The sequence below is a fragment of the Ammodytes marinus genome, assembly GCF_949987685.1.
Source record: "Ammodytes marinus genome assembly, chromosome: 14".
Taxonomy (NCBI): domain Eukaryota; kingdom Metazoa; phylum Chordata; class Actinopteri; order Uranoscopiformes; family Ammodytidae; genus Ammodytes; species Ammodytes marinus.
In genome coordinates, this window is record NC_137218.1 from 5,697,769 (window position 1) to 5,716,714 (window position 18,946).

General features: G+C 38.2%; 2 protein-coding genes across 2 annotated transcripts in view; one reads left to right on the forward strand and one right to left on the reverse strand.

The window, feature by feature from the left end:
* The window catches only part of vps37d (VPS37D subunit of ESCRT-I), a 31,947-nt gene extending 28,863 nt beyond the window's left edge, over window positions 1-3,084 (reverse strand). Inside the window, exon 1 of the mRNA XM_080041576.1 lies at window positions 2,890-3,084. Within this exon, the coding sequence (XP_079897702.1) occupies window positions 2,890-3,012 (123 nt within the window). The 5' untranslated portion in view covers window positions 3,013-3,084. The remainder of the gene's footprint in view (window positions 1-2,889) is intronic.
* Window positions 3,085-15,524: 12,440 nt separating this feature from the next.
* rabep1 (rabaptin, RAB GTPase binding effector protein 1) overlaps window positions 15,525-18,946 on the forward strand; it is a 34,922-nt gene continuing 31,500 nt past the window's right edge. The window contains exon 1 of the mRNA XM_080040677.1: window positions 15,525-15,654. Coding sequence (XP_079896803.1) covers window positions 15,606-15,654 — 49 coding nt within the window. The 5' untranslated portion in view covers window positions 15,525-15,605. The remainder of the gene's footprint in view (window positions 15,655-18,946) is intronic.

The window sequence follows — 18,946 nt, forward strand, 5'->3', positions numbered from 1 at the left end:
TTGGCTCGTCCGCCTCTGTTCATCAAACAACTGCTGCTCTATAGTCTCCTGGGACTGGAGGAGTGTGTATGTGTGTGTGTGTGTCTGTGTGTGTTTTCGTATTTTGATTCACAGGCTGTAGAGCAGAGCTGACAGTGTTTACCATCCTTGACAAATGTCACTTGGGGAGCACTTGGAGGAGCAGCAGCTGAGGTTCTCTTGGTGGTTTTCAGCATGAATGAATGAATGAATGACCCATGGCGAATGAAATGAAGTAAATGGATGTTTCTCTTTGATCTAAAGACCCCCTTTGACACGGGCCAAAAAAAACTGCTTACTTCCTGCTTTTGTCTGAAGTGTGAATATGTACAATCCACATTCGCTCCGGGTCAAATGACTCTGCAGTAGACACACAGGTATTTATCGGATTCATTTGTTTTCTGATTATCGTTACTTCCTATAAGTCGCGGTCCGGAGTGATATTGACCTGTGAAAACTGATTGGACGTCATAGCCGCTGTATGCTTCTATGCTTCTATGCTGTATGCTTATCACGGCTATGAACCAATCAGATAGCTTGATTTGAGCTACCTGTTTTATAAACCAGCTTATTAGCTAATGTTGTGTTCTTCATTTTGCCAGTTTGAAAGAGGGACGAAAGTAAGGTATGATAAAGTAACGTACGTACCACTGTCTCACTTGCTTCCATGCTGCTTCTCCTGCTAATTACTGACATGTTATCACAGTGCATTTGTGACATCACCAAGAGAAACATCATTGTCTATTATTAACGAGAATATGAAGAACTCTCGAACAATCCATCAGGCCGTGCTGATTTTGATTATGACTCATTATGAATGATTTAACTCGTTGGCTTTACATAACGTACTAGAGATTAATGAAGCATTCTATATTCCATGAGCTCATATGGCGATGGGCAATGACAGTACAGTGCATGACATGTTTTTAATACATCCCATCTAGCGTAAAGTCAACTACAGCACTGGGATAGATGTGTCTGTATTATGAGGTAATGACGGATAAATGCTCCCGGCGGCCGGGGGAATTGACCTCTTGGTGCGTTTCAGCCACTTTAGCTCCAGGTTTCAAATGTCACATCCTTCATCCCGAAGAACAAATAAGTCATGTCTTGTCTACTCTGTGGCTCAAAGGGAAAGTCACATGATGACATGCAGCTTCTGGCATCTTTAGGGCGAGACCAAGGAAAATACATTGTTTTATTAAGCACTGGTCAATTTAAGATTTTTGGCTATTTTGCTATGTCTTCTTTCATATATAAAAAGGTCCAAAATGTACATTTAGGTCTTTGTTTATTCTACTAAACCTTGTTTGTTTGCATCTTCTACTACACAGCCATCTTCAACAGCCATTATCTCTCAACATAAGTTTTGTCAATACTCTGAACCAAAAATGTCAACTTCTAAAGCACTAACATCAACTTCACTTTCCATAATCATTCTTAGCACTAATCTGAAGGACATTAACAGGAGGATTTGTTCACATGTTGTTAATTGTCTGATTTACGATTTGATGAAGAAGATGATTGTTTACGCATAATTATTAAGATATTGGCAAATTTGGATATTTATCTAAACATTTCTGAAAACATTTCTGATATCTATAAGTTAAAAATTGGTACCCTATTCAACTGCAGTGTCTCGACTTGGACAATGACAACAACATGCATGACGGTTACTCTCCCACCCAGGTTATGTTTCACTGGTCACACTGTTGTTACCACTCCACCCATAGCTGTGAAACCAATGCAATTCTATAGCCTAAGCCTTAAGCCCACTGAATCCTGACTGGTGGGTATTCTCTGTTTGAGCACCCCCAAGGAAAAAAACTCATCAAAATGGGGCCCTTGGAAAACTTTGGCAACCTTTGGTGCACCTTATATGTATGTATGTTTGAAAGAGAGAGAGGGGGGAGAGAGAGAGAGAGAGAGAGAGAGAGAGAGAGAGAGAGAGAGAGAGAGAGAGAGAGAGAGAGTGGTGTAGTATCCTATAGCTTTGCGTCAGGAAGGTCATTATAGCCCTGAAACGAGCCTCTCAAATGCACGTGGAGTCCCTTTAAAAAAGAAGGCAATTTTTAATCTACCATGTTTAAAAAGCAAAACCACAACTATGTAAAGACAAACTTAAGATGTATTGTGATTGTCAGGGACCATTGCTCAATTCGGCATGAATCAAACCAATTAAAAAGGCATTTTCACCAGAGTAAAAGTCACTTAAATGTAGGAGTATGTATGCTCCCTAACGAAATCTTTTGAGCGCAATGAACAGAGGATAACCAGTTATAAAAGTTGAAATTGTATTCAAATAAGCATTGCTATATAAATGTAACTATTGCCGAATTGAAGAATATGTGTTATAACTGTGATATTACCTCAAAGCTTCCATATCGCGCGGATATTATCTTTTCAATGAAGAAACATCAAATTACCAGATTTTTTCAATGGTAGTTTTGTGAATGAGCTCGAGTAACATAACGGCGCGTATGGGGGTCGTCTTCCAACACCTCGATATGATGCTCCCCAACACAATACAAAGGCTTGTAAGGCAAATAATCACTTGTAGAGACCACAGGAATACATTTTGTTGCGTTTTTATCATAGCTTCTGTCATTAAATGGCCTAATTAACCGCAAATATCATAGCACTTTGGGGGTGTCTATGGAAACGAATTGGAAATACGACCACTCGCCACGCATACAATCGATGAGCCCATGCAAAGCGGATGGGATTTACTTACATTACATACTAAACATGAAAACACATTTAGAAAAAACAATGAAAGACAGGAAAAATACAGAACCAAATCGATTATAGTGAATGAAAATGTTCAGTATAGCGTGTAAAAATCCTCCTACCACTTTGGCTGTTCCTTACCTTATCATTGAGACGAATGATTTGGTCCATTTTATCGTCGTTTTGCAGCAGCTCGTTCAGCTCGCTCACACTCAAAGCCCTGTAGCCGTCGGGACACGTGTTGGCTTCCTTCACGGTCGACATTTTTTAATTTGTAATTCCCCTTGTTTTAGAAGATTTTAGGCTGAAAACCATGGAAACATGAGGAGACCAGCGGTTACATCTCCGCTCACATCGGAATGCAACGCGATCATCTGCCCGCGTGCAGCAGCAGCAGCGTCAGAGAGAAAACAACCAACCGTCACCCGCTACAGTTCCTGTGAGCGCCTTCAAAATAAACCCATGGAAAGTCAATTTTGAGGTACTTTTATATGAGTATTTCGATGAGTATTACTTTAACCCTTACCCGATTTTATATTTCATAATTTTGTACGCCATTTGAGATGGGAACAGACGCATATTGATGAAAAAAGTTAAGCCTTAAGCCTACTTGTAATAATGCAAGATTGTAGCCAGTTGCTAATTTTCCTTTGGTAGATTATTTAATGTACAAGTTAACTCACATCACATCACAACACAATCAATTTGTGGATTTGTGAATTTGGGGTTTTATTTCCTAGCTGACTTTGTAGAAAATAATTATAATAACCATAAGTACGTTTAATTTAGTGCATAATAGCTGAAACATTTTTTAGAATTATTTTTCCCCCCCTTAGAAAGGGTCTCATATATGTCTATATTTCTCCATACCTGGACCAAGGCATTGGCGCCGCCATGTTGGAAGCGTCATAGTTGGAATGTCACCAGGTGCATTGTTTAGAATTTAGAATTGTTCTTGTCCTTGAAGGCCACTGTAACTTCTGTTATTATTCGAAAGGGCTGGGGTTACTACTTAGTAGAATTTTCCTAGAACTTTCTTGGTGATGTCATATTACACACTGCACCTTTAAATGCTAAACTTCTAAAGTTTTAAAGTCATATTGCTTATCGCCCTATTGCACGAGTTTACTAAGTGCTGTTATGCTATAGATTGCGTTGCACAATGTCCTATTGCACATGTTACACGTGTGCAGGTATAATTACACTAGGTCAGCATAGCTGCCTGTAATACACACTATTGCACAGCCACATTTTTAGCATACACAGAGGTATGTATAGTATGCATATAAGGTTAAAGGCCTGGTTTTGTCCCCAGCCACGTCCCCAATGTCAGCCCAACAAGGAACTTGAAGCCCAAACATACAAGATACAAACACATCCAACAGATTTTTTTAAAGATAGATAATGAGTGTAGTTTAGATTTTTTTGTAACCATATTCTTAGGTGTTTAGTAAATGAGGACAAGGTTGGCTGGTCCCGAATGACCCTTGGTATCGTGTTACAGGAGCTACAGTCCATATTTTAAGATTCAAGATTGTTTATTTGTCATATGCACGACAAAAACAGTAGCCAGCCGTGGTTGGTAAAGCAATAATGAGTTTCAGGTTCAGTCTCCCTTCACCAGATAAATGTATGAAGAAAATTACATAAGTGACAAGTGGACCATCTCTTCTAACTCTGCATTGAATTAAAGATTTGCACTATTTTATTTCTTGTTGTCATAGTATCAATAATAGTTATTTGATGTCATTACATTATCAATATATCTGTTACAAATGGCCCCTAAAGGCTCATTACAACTTTTTCCATAACCAACCAATGATTTTAAACTTCAGATAAATCAGCAAAAGGTACATTTTTATTATTAAATAATGTGTTTTACATGTTTTTATTAATCAATGTCCTTTTTAGTTGTTATTCTATACAATACTTAATATAATACTTTCTTTGTACAGCCAGTGGTGATGAGTTTCTTTCCCCTCTTAAAAAAGTGACAAACTATTGTAGTTCTTCTTTTCCAAGTTAACACTTTTCACTGTAGAATAACATCCGTTTTGGGATTTTCAACATAAAGTAAAAAGAAAGGAAAGTGATAAACCATCACAATGCTTTTTCTTTTTCAAACCTATGGTACAAAATACAAATTCACTGAAAAAAAAAACTATCACAAATTCAAAGCAGCAAATATTTACATTTATGAGGCTGGAACCATGAAACATTTCTGCATGATGGTTATTGTTTGTTGTCAATCAGCAGGTATTCACTAGGTAGTTGTAAGAAAAAGTGTTTATTGATGTATTTCACAACAAATATAACTCCTCCTGAGTCCAAATTATTTTTTGTACATAAACAAATCTAATCTATAAAAATCTAATCAATAAACTAAATCAGATGCTGCCACCAGGGGGCTTCAAAACAACCAGTGTGACATAAAATATGAAAATGAATGGATGACAACTTTTGGAAACTTCAAATTATTCTTTGTCACGTTTAAAATGTACATTTTCAAATCGACTTTTGACCACTCTTATTCTGAAAAATGTCTGTTGGAGATCTGGACCAGCATCCATCTATAAACAACATATTAACATTAATGTGACTTCCTATCTATTATATAATGATTTGCTAATATTTGTAATTGCATTTAACCAAACCTTTTGCTGATTGTTTATTAGACATTTATACCGTTTATAAATTACTTACTTTGTGGAGCAGAACTTTCTTCATCTTACTACCACTTACTACACCTCTCTTGAGACCCTTTGGAGGGGCCCAAACCCTAGGTTGGGAACCACCGGACAAAACTTAACTGTATTTAACTAATCAAAAATATCTCCACCTTCATCAAATGGATGCATCAGTCTTAAAATCATATTTTCTTACATAAAGACTCATTTTAATTTTGATATTTTTTGCTTAAGTAGCTTATAATAATGCCTGCAGTTTTATTAAAGTATATATGATGCGAGTATTGCTTCTACCGCTGATTTTAAATTATTACGTGTCCCACCATGTTGACTGTAAGTGCCTGTGACAGCTCTCTTGCCCTCTGAGCAGTGAGATTTGTTTTCATTACCGTATGGGTTAGGCAGCAGGAGACCCACCACATCACCACTTTTGCTGACTGTTGTGTGTTGCTGCTGCTGTAGCCAATCGGTGGTCAGAAGAAAAAAAAAATCTTAAAAAACGTATTTAGTTATTTGAGTTTTTTTGTAGATTGAAGAAAATGTTTTGGTTACAAGTTCTGACATTCTAACCAAAACTAAATGTTCCAAGAGTGTTTTTGTTGGTCAACGCACCACCACTGCTCTCTGAGAATACGTGAATCCACATTTAAAGAGACTGTTGGCGACTCTCATCCTCTCTTTAAAGCTGCAGGAGATGCCGTTTCTTGGTCTGTGGGTGTTTTTATGCCTCCGCGGTGGCCATTGCAGAAGGCCGGAGAGATCTTGTTTCTCGGTTGCCGGCCATCCGTCCGTTTGTGTTTACATCTCTCCAACAGTCTAGGGAATTCTTGTGAGCGCAATATCTCATGAACGCTTTGAGGGATTTTCTTCAAACTTTGCACAAATGTCCACTCTAATTCAACGATGAACTGATCAGATTTTGGTAGTCATAGGTCAAAGGTCAATGTCACTGTGACCTCATGCCACATGAATGCGTATGAATGTGTGTGTGAATGGTAACGTGGAAATGGGAACAGGTCTCCCTTGAAAAAGAGTCTTCGGTCTCAATGGGATTTACCTGTATAAATAAAAAATAAAAAAATGCAATATCTCAAGAACGCTATGAGGGATTTTCATCAAATTTGACAAGAACTCACACCTTGATTAGAGGATATACTGATTATATATTGGAGTTCAAACCTCACTGTGAAATTGTGTATTGTGAACGAAATATCTCATGAACGCGTTTGGAGTTTGGGGGAAGTTTTGTCTGACATGACCTTTCTTACGCACTTCAACGAAAATGAAAAATAATATTAAACAACTGAAAGCAAACAAATGGCTGACGAACAAGCCACAAGCCAACAAACAAAAAAGAAAAGAAAATAGAGAAAAATCATATGGAGAAAATTACCCCACCCCAAAAACAGATATTATTCATCCACTCAAGAGTTTAAGAGGCATGTTTTAAATAGCGTTTGACTTTGCATAGCAGGTGAGACGAATCACATTAACGATGGCTCAGTCCCAACCAGTCTTGACAGCGAGCCAGCAGCACGCACAATACAAGCAGTTATTTATAATTCAATCAGTCACCACCCAGCTTCTCCTGCTCGCCAAAATGTCTGACGTGAAAAAGGTTTATAGTGAGCCCTACTGGTTCATGTCCAAGAAAGAATTTCAAGTTAATTGTCAATTATCAAAATGAAATAGCAACACTCACTATGGTGGACAGTGTTTTATAAGGTGTTGAGGCCAATTTTGGAAAATATAAAAATATGTCAAAATTGAGAAAATGCCCGTAGATTGCCGAGGGTTAAAAAAAATCTCTTTTGTTTGCAAATTAAACAAGCTAGATATAACGTTTTGGACAAAGGCAGGCTTGCTGTATCCCCTTGCTTTCAGTCTTAATTCTGGCTAAGCTACACATGAGAGATGTATCAACCTTCTCATGTTTTCCCACGAAAGCAAATGATATAAGTATATTGTGACCAAACACATTTCTCTGAACTGAGTCCACTTCTCTTAAATGTTCAGTTAGTTCTGTTTACAGAAATGATGCAGCTAACCACAGGTCCAAAATGCCCAAATGTAACCACAACACATCTCTGGTTCAACTCCTTTACACAACAGTAATACTCATTGAAGGTATGTTATATTGGTTGTATTATTGTTTTTTTGGGCCTGTACTACACTTGAGGTTGTTTTGAAGGTGCTGTATACTGTAGATACACACTGACTTGACCTCTTACCACAGACGGGATTATACAATAAGTATCTCGCTTGTCTTAAAAGTTTTTAATTTTTTTCTCAATAGAAATTCACAAAATGAAACTAAAGAAATTGCAGTAAGATGATACAACACTAGACATATGTACATACTCATTGAAGATACAGTATCAGATATAGAAATAAAGCTAGTGCCTGTCAACCGTTGTTATTATCCCGAGATTCTTATAAGTGAGCTGTCCCGCTCTGAGCCGCTTCCGACCCGACCCGCTCTACTCGGTGGAAACGAGGTACATGTTCCCACCTTGTGTTCTCTCTTGGGAAAGTATCTTTTTTTGCCTGATCCGTCCCTGGCAATCCCCTGCAGATATAAGTCCAGACCATCCCGCAATCACTGCCTTCAGGAGGGTCTTCTGATTATGAATCCACTGGTCTTAAACTTTCCAACCTCTGCGCTCTGTGAGGAGAATCATAATTTCTCTGTGGGAGTTGAGTTGAGATCTCTTAGGTTTTTACCAAAACTGCCAACATTTGTGCCAACTTAATTATCTTTTGTTGAGATCATTTATCATTCATATGTAATAAAAACTTATCTTTCATATGTCTTAAAACTTTTGAGTTCTACAAACTATATAATTTCAAACCCCATACACATAGAGGCTCAGTCCTCTTCACAGCAGACCACAGGTTAGAATCCGGCCCGTGGTCGTTCTCTGCATGTCATTCCCCTCTCTGCCCCATTTCACCTCTGTCTCTCCACACTGTCTAATAAACACAAAAATGCAAAAAAAAAAAAATCTTGATAAAAAATTGGGAAAAATACCTTAAAAAAAATTCTAAAGTGTCTTTTCAGAATAATCTTTCGTCCCTATTCTATCCCACGTCATCATAATCCTCTTCCTCCGACTCTTCGGCGTCTATGTCATCATAGTCTTCTGTCGAGGCGTTGTCTGATGCTTGGTCGTTGTACGGTGGGAGAGGGAGAGAGAGGGTAACCTGCCTCTCCTCCTCCACCTTCACATAGTCGGGCAGACACTTCTGGCTCTGTTCATAGTCTGGGATTCCTTGCACGTAGTCCGGGGCATCAGACAGGTTCTCGTAGCTTTGGGACTCTGAAATCACAAATGTAATATTTTTTTTAGGCAGAGTTCTATTTCAATATCAGGTTTTAGAGTTAGTAAGTTAGGTAGTTCTCTTGGTTTAATGCAATTGTTTGTACAGTTGTGTCTTTCTGCAAAACGTCCAGGTTTATTCATTTGATCTGTTTTTGTTTAATTATTAATCTTTAATATTAACTGTAATTTTTTTAAACTTCTGTATTCATATTTTATTTCCTGCAATAGGTTACAATGAATTTAGGTAAATATGATTTGTGATGTAAATGTAAAGTTCAAGTACATTTTGTATTTCTGTATGCATATATGTTTGTTTCTTTGTATGTACAGTTTATGTGTGTGTCATGTGGTGTTTATTAGCGAATTAAAAAACAAAGTGTAAACGTACTCTCATCTATCATCTTCACATAGTTGGGCAGGTCGTCCAGGCTCTGCTGCACATAGCCTGGGACACTCTGTTCATAACCATCATCCGGGTCACTCTGCACGTAGTTGGGTGCTTCAGCCAGGTTCTCATAGCTTTGTGTATCTGAAACCACAACATTTCATATTTAGTTTTAGAGGTACAGTAAAACCAATGGTGGAAATATGAAGGTGTATTAATTGAACTCTGAGATCCTATGTAGTATACATGTGCAAACATTTTAGAAATCGGTTCATCCTAGCCTGAGAAAAGGCAGAAAGAGTGTTTCATGGTCTCACTGTATAACCCTACAAGGGAAGACTGAGGAAAGACTGAGGAAGAAAACCCTCATTCATTATATTATAATAACGATTTTATAATGATAGAACGCCGGTTCCATATGGGTGAAGAATTCCTTTAACTACATTTAATTAACGTATTTACTAAGTATCCGTGCGTTGACCAGTGTGTAACAGGCCAGTGACCAGTGTAAGACCAGTGTATAATAACAGGCTTGCACTGTAAAGAAATGGCTCATGTATTCTGATAGACACCAAGTAAATAGAGCATGTAAAATTGTTACTTGATTTATATGTGAAAAAATGAAAAAGAAAAGCCAAACATTTATCTTGGTCTGATTTGATAAATACTGGCACTTCTCTTGTTTGGACCTTACTGTGAACATCATCTACATTTGTCTCTGATGCGTGTAGGAACTTTGGCTCAGAAACCGCAACTTGGATTAGTGTGTGTGTGTGTGTGTGTGTGTGTGTGTGTGTGTGTGTGTGTGTGTGTGTGTGTGTGTGTGTGTGTGTGCGTGCGTGCGTGTGTGCGTGTGTGTGTGTGTGTGTGTGTGTGTTTCTGTATTTGTTTGATTTGGTCCACAAATTCACGAGATATATAAAAAAATATATAATCCTCTACTTTTTTCATCTTTTTTTTTGGCCTTAAGACTTTTGGCTTGTTGTCAGGTAGGATGAGGTTTCATAGTCAGTTCTTGTGATAATGTGGTTGAAAGTGAGTGGAACATATGTGGTTTAGAAAGGGAAGAGGGATTATGATGAGGTATAGCATTCAACTGCGTCATACGATCCATTCACACAGATCCAAATAGAAAGAGTCTTCTCTTGCCTGCTGTTGTTAGAAACTGGGTCCGGGGAGGTAGAGGTGGCGTGTCATCTTTCAGTTTTCTTTCGTGGAATTTGTCGCTCCTAAGAAAGTCGAGAAGAAAAATAGTTCTTGGGTGAGCGTACCCATGACAAAGACATTAAGAAAAACTACCGGTATATAAAAATAGCATTCTTTGCACTGATAGTCTTGTTTTACTGTTTCATGTAATTTATGAGGAAAAATGACTGTTTCAGAAATATTTAAAAGTTCCTCGTAGCACCTTTAAGTCGAGATAAGGCAGGCAAAAATATTGATTTTTCAAGCTCTGGTAAATTTAGAGTTTTTTGAGCTATTTTGCTTCCATAACATGTCTTCTCTCATATATAAAAGGTTTGAAGACAGGTTCAAACATGTACATTTAGGTGTTTTTTGACTAAACCTTGTCTGTTTGTGTGTGTATATGTGTCCTATACAACCATCTTTAACGGACATTATCTCAACATTAGGTTCTTATTTTCAATACTCTGAACCAAAAATCTCCACTTCTAAAGCACTTACATTAACTAAACGTTATATAATCATTCTTATCACTATTCTGAATTGATAGATAGATAGATAGATAGATAGATAGATAGATAGATAGATAGATAGATAGATAGATAGATAGATAGATAGATAGATAGATAGATAGATAGATAGATAGATAGATAGATAGATAGATAGATAGATAGATAGATAGATAGATAGATAGATAGATAGATAGATAGATAGATAGATAGAAAATTACTTTAATACTCCGGAAGGGTAATTATTTTTGTTAAACATCTACTTCAACAAATCCATGTATACATTATCAAACATGAGAAACATCCAGTGCATTATATACATGTATTCATATCTTACGGGAATGTATAGTCAGATGCTCGGTGGAGATTTGAAATTCTCTGTATGCCTGTGGAAAAAGAAAAGATTTGCACAGTTAGAATAATAATTTGAATAATAAAACAAACATGAACATAAGATTATGTTGTTGGTTAAGTTCATTAGCAGCTCTGAAGGGATATGAGGCCCGAATAAGCTGTTACAAATTAGGACAAAAACATACAACAGGATATTTAAAAAAAATATATATATAATGAGGTTTTAAGTATAGGACATTATCGCCACAAACCCCTAACAATAAAGATTCCCCTTTGCACATCGGCTGCTACGTTAAAACGTTTTCATGTCTAGATTAATACACATACAATATTCATGTTTTCACACGCACTAACCTCTTTTATCTACATTATGATGATGAGTTGTGTGATATTTTGTTCCTTTGATTTGCTCTGGGTTTATAAACACACACACACTCACACACACACACGCACGCACGCACGCACGCACACACACACACACACAAACACACACACACACACACACCGAGGAACAGTGTCTTTGCTGCGGCAGCTCCCGTTTCCCCCGAAGGGGTCATTAAAGTTTCATCTAAGCCAATCAAATCCTAAGAGGGACCCCACCACTAATAATAGCAAATATTACAATTATAATTATGTACAGTATGTTTTATTTTTAGCAAAATCTTTTTATCTTTTGAGGGAGATCTCATGGCTAATTCTGGCTATTTTAATAAAAAAAAATGTAGTATGTTTTATTAGTGTGCATTGTCCCTGCTCAATAAACCTGAAATAAAATAAATAAATAAATAAATAAAAATAAAAAAAGTTATTTTCTGCTCACAGTAATATACAGTAAGTGCACTGTACAGTGACATGTCCGTAAGGTTTTGGTTTCCGTTCCTTGTTCTGAATCATGATTCTTGGTAATACAGTAAATCGTTTCTCAGTTAACTAAAAAAAACAGGTAGTAACTTATATCGAAAATGAACCAAGTACATTTTCACTTCATTGTTAGTGGTATTGTAACTTTTACTAGACATTCTCTTTAACACAGAAGCCTAATGAGCACATTAGATGAAGTACTGTACGTAGGCATTTTAGAATAGTGTTCAACTTCTTCTATTCTATTCTCCTATCTTCATGTTTCCAAAGTGTTTGTAAGTCCCATCCCAGTCCACAGTGCGGTGCCCCAGCCTCAGTCTGGTCATCGTGACTTTATACCTCCTTTCTTTCCTCCCAAAACACTTTCCCTTTGTGACTGTATTCTGCAAGCTGTAGTAACGCCTCCCTTTCTTCTCCCTCTCCCACTGCTTCTGCCACACAGCCATGATGTTCTTTTTATGATTGACCTATACTCACTTGACCCCAGCCTCACTTTTACTTCCACATCTTCCCTTCTTAAAGCCATTTTCGCTGCCCCGTCAGCTATAGCTCATTCCCCTCTATCCCCACATGAGCTGATGGGACCCACATGAACCCCACTGACTCTCCCGCCTGCTCACTCCTCTACATCAGGGTAAGAAGCTCCACCATAAGGTCTGACCCTTTATATACTATCTATGGTCTGACCTGGCTCCAAGCCCTCCCTGCCTCAATGTCATCAGCACTGATGCAGAGTCAGAGCATATCACAACCGGCCCCATGGCCTGACCTCCTCCACCCACTGCATAGCCCAGAATATTGCAAGCAGCCCAGTGGTGTACACTAAAAAACCCTCAGACAGTCGCTTATACAGCTCTGAAAAAAATTAAGAGACCACTCCAAATATTTAGTGTCTCTCGTCGTTTGTCTATTTATAGGTTTATGTTTGAGTAGAATGAACATTTTGGTTTTTAGAGCACTTGTCACTCCAGCATTTTGAAGTTTAAGTAGTTTTAGTCTTATACTTTAAAGAGACTATGATTAACTTTGAAATATTTCTGAAATAGTCTATTTCTCCTCTGATGTAAAGTACTTTGAACTACATCTGACTTGGAAAAGGAAAATTAATTATATAGATATTTTTTGGCATAATAAATTATATTATATTGTACAGTATGTATGTAGCACTTTATAAATTGACTCACTCAAAGCTAATGTACTAACATGATTCTTGCTGTTTTAAGTGTGTACCCTCATGGTTAAATGCATTTATTGGAAGTCACTCTGTATAAAATCATCAGCTAAACAAAATGTAATGTATTGTAAAAAAAAAAAATGCTGCCGAGTCATTCCACCTACCTCTTTTCTTGGATATGCACTTGTTGATGAGAACGAAGATGAAAACGATTACCACACTCATAAAAAATATCACAATAATCACCCACAGCCAGAGGTAATCACGTAACAGAGCCATCGGTATTATGCTCCACACCTCCGAAGACTAGACAGGGAGAGACACAAATATATATTTATCACGTTAAAACTGTGAAAAAATCTCCACACACACAGAACACATCCAAACTCTTGCTAGTCAGTATATGTACAACACTGAATGTTATAGGAAACAAAAAGCTTTGACCACTTCCCCTTTTTGTGAGTGTTGACTCTTAAGGTTATTTCTGTATTAACGTTAGCAGCATTCTGAGAGTCAAACGATAACCTCCTGACAAATCGCTAGGGACTTTTTGCTATTGCCAAGAAGTTGTATTAGCAACAACACACACACACACACACACACACACACACACACACACACACACACACACACACACACACACACACACACACACACACACACACACACACACACACACACACACACACACACACACACACACACACACTCAATAAAATGTAATTCAAATTAAATAAAAACGTGATGGATTTTTTAGTTCTAAGCTGAGACGTTGTACAGACCATTTTTTATTGTTGTCTCTTAGCTGAGGTTTCTGTGTCATAAACTTGAAATGAATAGTTAATGCTGTCACCATGCTAGAATTAGAAATAGCCTACATACTAGTTATGCCCCCGTATCTGCATAAACAGAATGACATACAGTAAATGTTTCTGTGTTTATCTACATGCCCCATATCCTCAATGTGCTTCCTGCCAACTTCCAACAAAAAGTTGCAAGTTCGACAAATACTGCTGATTCAGAGTGAAGACTGCAAAAAAATTGACTTTAAAAGTTTCAATTAAATCCATTTCTTATGAAAAATTATCTTCTTTTATATTAGATAACAATACAAAGACGTATATTCTGAGTAATCTCATAGTAAACAACAACTACAACGTGGATTTAAGTCACTTTTTGTAAATCATACATTAACCTCTTCCCTACCTTTTACAGAAAACAGCTGATGGCTTCTCGGATTGGTTCAAGATGGGTGGAGTTCTCAGAAAATGGAGGATAGAAGTGGCTGGCGTGATACGACAAAAGTCACCATATACTTTATTTGCATGACAGTTTCAAATGTTCTTAGTTTAACCAAAGAAAAGGCTGAGACTGTACTGTCCCCTCCCCACCCCTCTGCCATCATGCTCCAGTGACTACACTAGTGTGTGTGTGTGTGTGTGTGTGTGTGTGTGTGTGTGTGTGTGTGTGTGTGTGTGTGTGTGTGTGTGTGTGTGTGTGTGTGAGAGTGAGAGATAGAGTCATACAGGCACACCAAAATACATCTGTGTAAAGAGCTCGCTCAGTGTTGTGAATTTCTAACCAAAACCATAAGATAAAATATAATACATATGCACCAATGCTATATATGTCTTGTGACAGCTTATGTTGAGGCCGGAAAATAACTTTTCATGCATATCCGAGTCACTTTACTGTGTATTTTCAGTTCCTTTTTATAGCAATAGTTTGTCACATAAGTACTGCGTGTACTTTTATCCTAAAACCGTGGTTTAAAAGTTGAATGGTCTTTTATGTGAATGAATAAGGCCTACTCTTGTTTTATTTATATGGTGCTCACTTTTTCCTTTGTCTGTCTGTCTGTCTGTCTGTCTGTCTGTCTGTCTGTCTGTCTGTCTGTCTATCAAAAGGGAGAGACCTTGAATTTGAATGTAAAACGTAGTAGTTCTTATTCCTCTAAACAAATATTGTTTAGTGTAAATTGCCTCTATTTTGAAAGGTGACACCGGAATCAGACAAGTTAAATGTATTACAGGAAACTTGCCTTCAAAATAAATGCGCAGAAATAATAAAATAAAATAAAAAGATAAGATAAATTGTGGGAAAAGCTATTAGGAAGTGGCATTTTACTATGAAGCATTTCATCTTAAATTAGTTATATCATTAAAAATGTGTTTTACTTTTTGTTTTTAACGCTGGTGCACGTTAATGATCCCAACGGGCTATGACGAAGCGTGTTTTATTTTGAAGGCGTAACCAGAAGCCGCGCTGTTAACACCATCTGTAGATGTTCGCCTTGTTTTCTTGGACACTCCTAGCGCTTATCCCACTTCCCTGCTAATAATAATATATAGCCTGAAGCCCCCCTCTCCCCGGAGAACCATGGCTGAGGAGGCCGCGGGACCCCCTCCGCTCTCCCACCAACATGACGGTAACACCTTACTCTTTGTCTGTGTGTGTGTGTGGAAGGGTTTAATGTGGAAGGGGTTTGTGAGTGTGTATGGACCAGCAGCGGCCTTTCGCATCCTGCAGCACAACATTAGCTCAAGCTAGCATCATCAGGGCGACGTGTCACTGGCTGTCACTGGCTTATAATAGGCGTTTAACGCTCAGTGCAGGTGGTGCAGTTACGAATACAGCTAGTTAATATGGCGGTTATGTAGCTGACTATGAGTTATAAGCTATTGCATCATAATGTAGTAGACTGCTAGAGCTTTGCTGGATCCTGTTAGCTTGGCCCCAAAGGCTATTACATGGATCATATGGATCTTGTGTGTGTGTGTGTGTGTGTGTGTGTGTGTGTGTGTGTGTGTGTGTGTGTGTGTGTGTGTGTGTGTGTGTGTGTGTGTGTGTGTGTGTGTGTGTGTGTGTGTGTGTGTGTGTGTGTGTGTGTGTGTGTGTGTGTGTGTGTGTGTGTGTGTGTGTGTGTGTGTGTGTGTGTGTGTGTGTGTGTGTGTGTGTGTGTGTGTACATCCTGCCCACTCAGAAATTTTAGGATCATAATAACAAGGAGGCTGGACGTTGCTCAAACAGGGGTTCGGAGACCTAACTGGAGTCCTCTGCAATAGAAATAGTGTTTCAACTGGTCTTTACAGTCTGGGTACAATGTGCTGTGTGTGTGTGTGTGTGTGTCTGTCTACACATGTAGCCTATCCTCGTGTCAATGTCACTGAGCTTCCCTGGTTGGTAAATACAGTAATGACAGCTTGTCATCAAAACAGAGCGACTACATCAACAGAAAAGGGATTAAGTCTAACAACTGGGATTAATGATTTTAAACCTGAAAAATTATATTGTGATTTCAATGGAGTTCTGTGATGCTTTTGGTATTCGGACCCATAATGACACAATCAAAACAAAGATGGATTCCTCCCTTTTTAATGTCGTTAACTTGAAATCATGGGGTTAATAACAGTGTATTGCTATCTGGAGATAACCAAATAATCAACCCATTATCACATGAGGTTGTTTTCTTTTGTGTTTACTTATTATCTTGCGTTCTTGAGAAAACAATGCTGGTTTTCTGTTATAACTGATAATATTTATTTAATGTCGTTATCTCGAGCAGATCATGAGAAAATAAACCTTTTTTTATCAATTTATTTTATTACCGAGGGGTACTTGTATTATTATTCAAGTTCCCCTTAATAATCTTGTGCTCTTGATAACATTGCCTTTTGTTTTCTTGAGATAAAGGCCTTATAAACTCAAGTATAGGCCTTTCACACCGCCGCAAAATCGGAGCTAGTTCTGGGCTTGTTCGGAGTTAGAGCCAGTGTTTTGGTTTCACACCGCCAGAGAGCCTGCTCCGGGCCGTAAAAACCGGGGGAACTCATACCCCAGGATTGAGCAGGGTTTGATAAGAACTGCTTGCGCGAACGGTTGGGGGAGGGATTATCCTGACCAACCAGAGCAACTCAAACCTCATGCCCACCATATTTAAAAACACCGCTACTACGAGACGTAAACATAACATAATTACCGAACGTAGCGATCAAATTGACCGGCGAGAATACGCTGTATGGGTCCTGTTTGCTTAAGAAAGCAAAGCGAGAGCCAACAAGTGTAAAAATAAGACGTATTCGCCGCTGTTGTTGTGCTTAAAGCTAGCGGTAGCTTTAGCGTTAGCCACAAGAGCAGCGGCGTCGGGTGACGTACACACACGTTTACAGTGACGTCATGACGTTGCTCTCTTGCCGGCTCCATGGCTGTCTCCGGTCGATGTGAAACCAACCGGTTCATAACTGGGATAAGGCTGTAACCAGTTTTGAACTGACCCCAACACCAGCCTGGAACTGACTCTTGGTTCATTTTGGTGTGAAAGGCCTAGTATAGGGTAAGGATCACGATATAACTTGATTGAACAATTATAGGCAGCACGGCCATTCTCCGCTTCCATAACTTTATCCTTTTAATAATTGTCTTTTCCTAAACTAAATGAATTCGTTTTTTGACAAGTCAGCGAACGTTTACTTGAGTAGATAGATATTATTTTATTAATTTAAAACCATAGAAGAGTTACATATCCCTGTGCGTTATGAGTCAAAGTGCATAAGGAGCTTATATATTAATATATAGCTGTGTCACTGTGCTTAAAGTCCACTAAGAACCTGTGTGAATGTTTGTGTATGTGTGTGTTGGTGGAATGTCTGCTTTGGAGTTTGTTCAGACGTCACATGATCGGGTCAGAGTTGTGCTTCTGCTTGTAAATGTTTCCATTGGGTGTGTGTGTGTGTGTGTGTGTGTGTGTGTGTGTGTGTGTGTGTGTGTGTGTGTGTGTGTGTGTGTGTGTGTGTGTGTGTGTGTGTGTGTGTGTGTGTGTGTGTGTGTGTGTGTGTGTGTGTGTGTGTGTGTGTGTGTGTGTGTGTGTGTGTGTGTGTGTGTGTGTGTGTGTGTGTGTGTGTGTGTGTGTGTGTGTGTGTGTGTGTGTGTGTGTGTGTGTGTGTGTGTGTGTGTGTGTGTGTGTGTGTGTGTGTGTGGATATCATCATCACCTCTCTGCTCCGCTGGTTTTGAATGAGAATGGAAATAAATGAGATGCAAGGAAGCAAGCAAGCAGCACCATGTCGGAAAAACTGCTGATTCAGGAAAGTTTGGGAGACTTTTGTTCATCAGTGTAGGCTTTGGAATAATCTAGGCCTATTATTATGTTGCAATACTGGAAAAACCAAAGAAGAAATAGTCGTGCCATATACTAAATGACAGATGTGTTTCTAAATATACATTTTGGGAAGACTTGTAAATCACTTGATTAGGGCTGCAACTAACGATTATTTTGATAATCGATTAATCTGTGGATTATTTTCTCGATTAATCGATTATTAATCGATTAGTGTTTTGGTCCATAAAATGTCAGAAAATGGTGAAAAATGTTGATCAATTTTCCAAAGCCCATGTTGACGTCCTCAAATGTATTGTTATGTCCAACACACACAGATATTTCAGTTTACTGTCATAATAGGATTAAAGAAACCAGAAAATATTCACATTTGAGAAGCTGAAATCAGAGAATTTGGAAATTTTTTATTAAAAAATTACTCGAAACGATTAATCGATTATCAAAATAGTTGGCGATTATTTTAATAATCGATTAATAATCGATTCGTCGATTAATCGTTGCAGCTCTACACTTGATTCATTGATCATAACAGTGCTTTAGAAGTTGAGATTTTAGATTTTTGGGGTAATGACTGTTGAAGTTGGTTGTATAGGAGAAATATACAG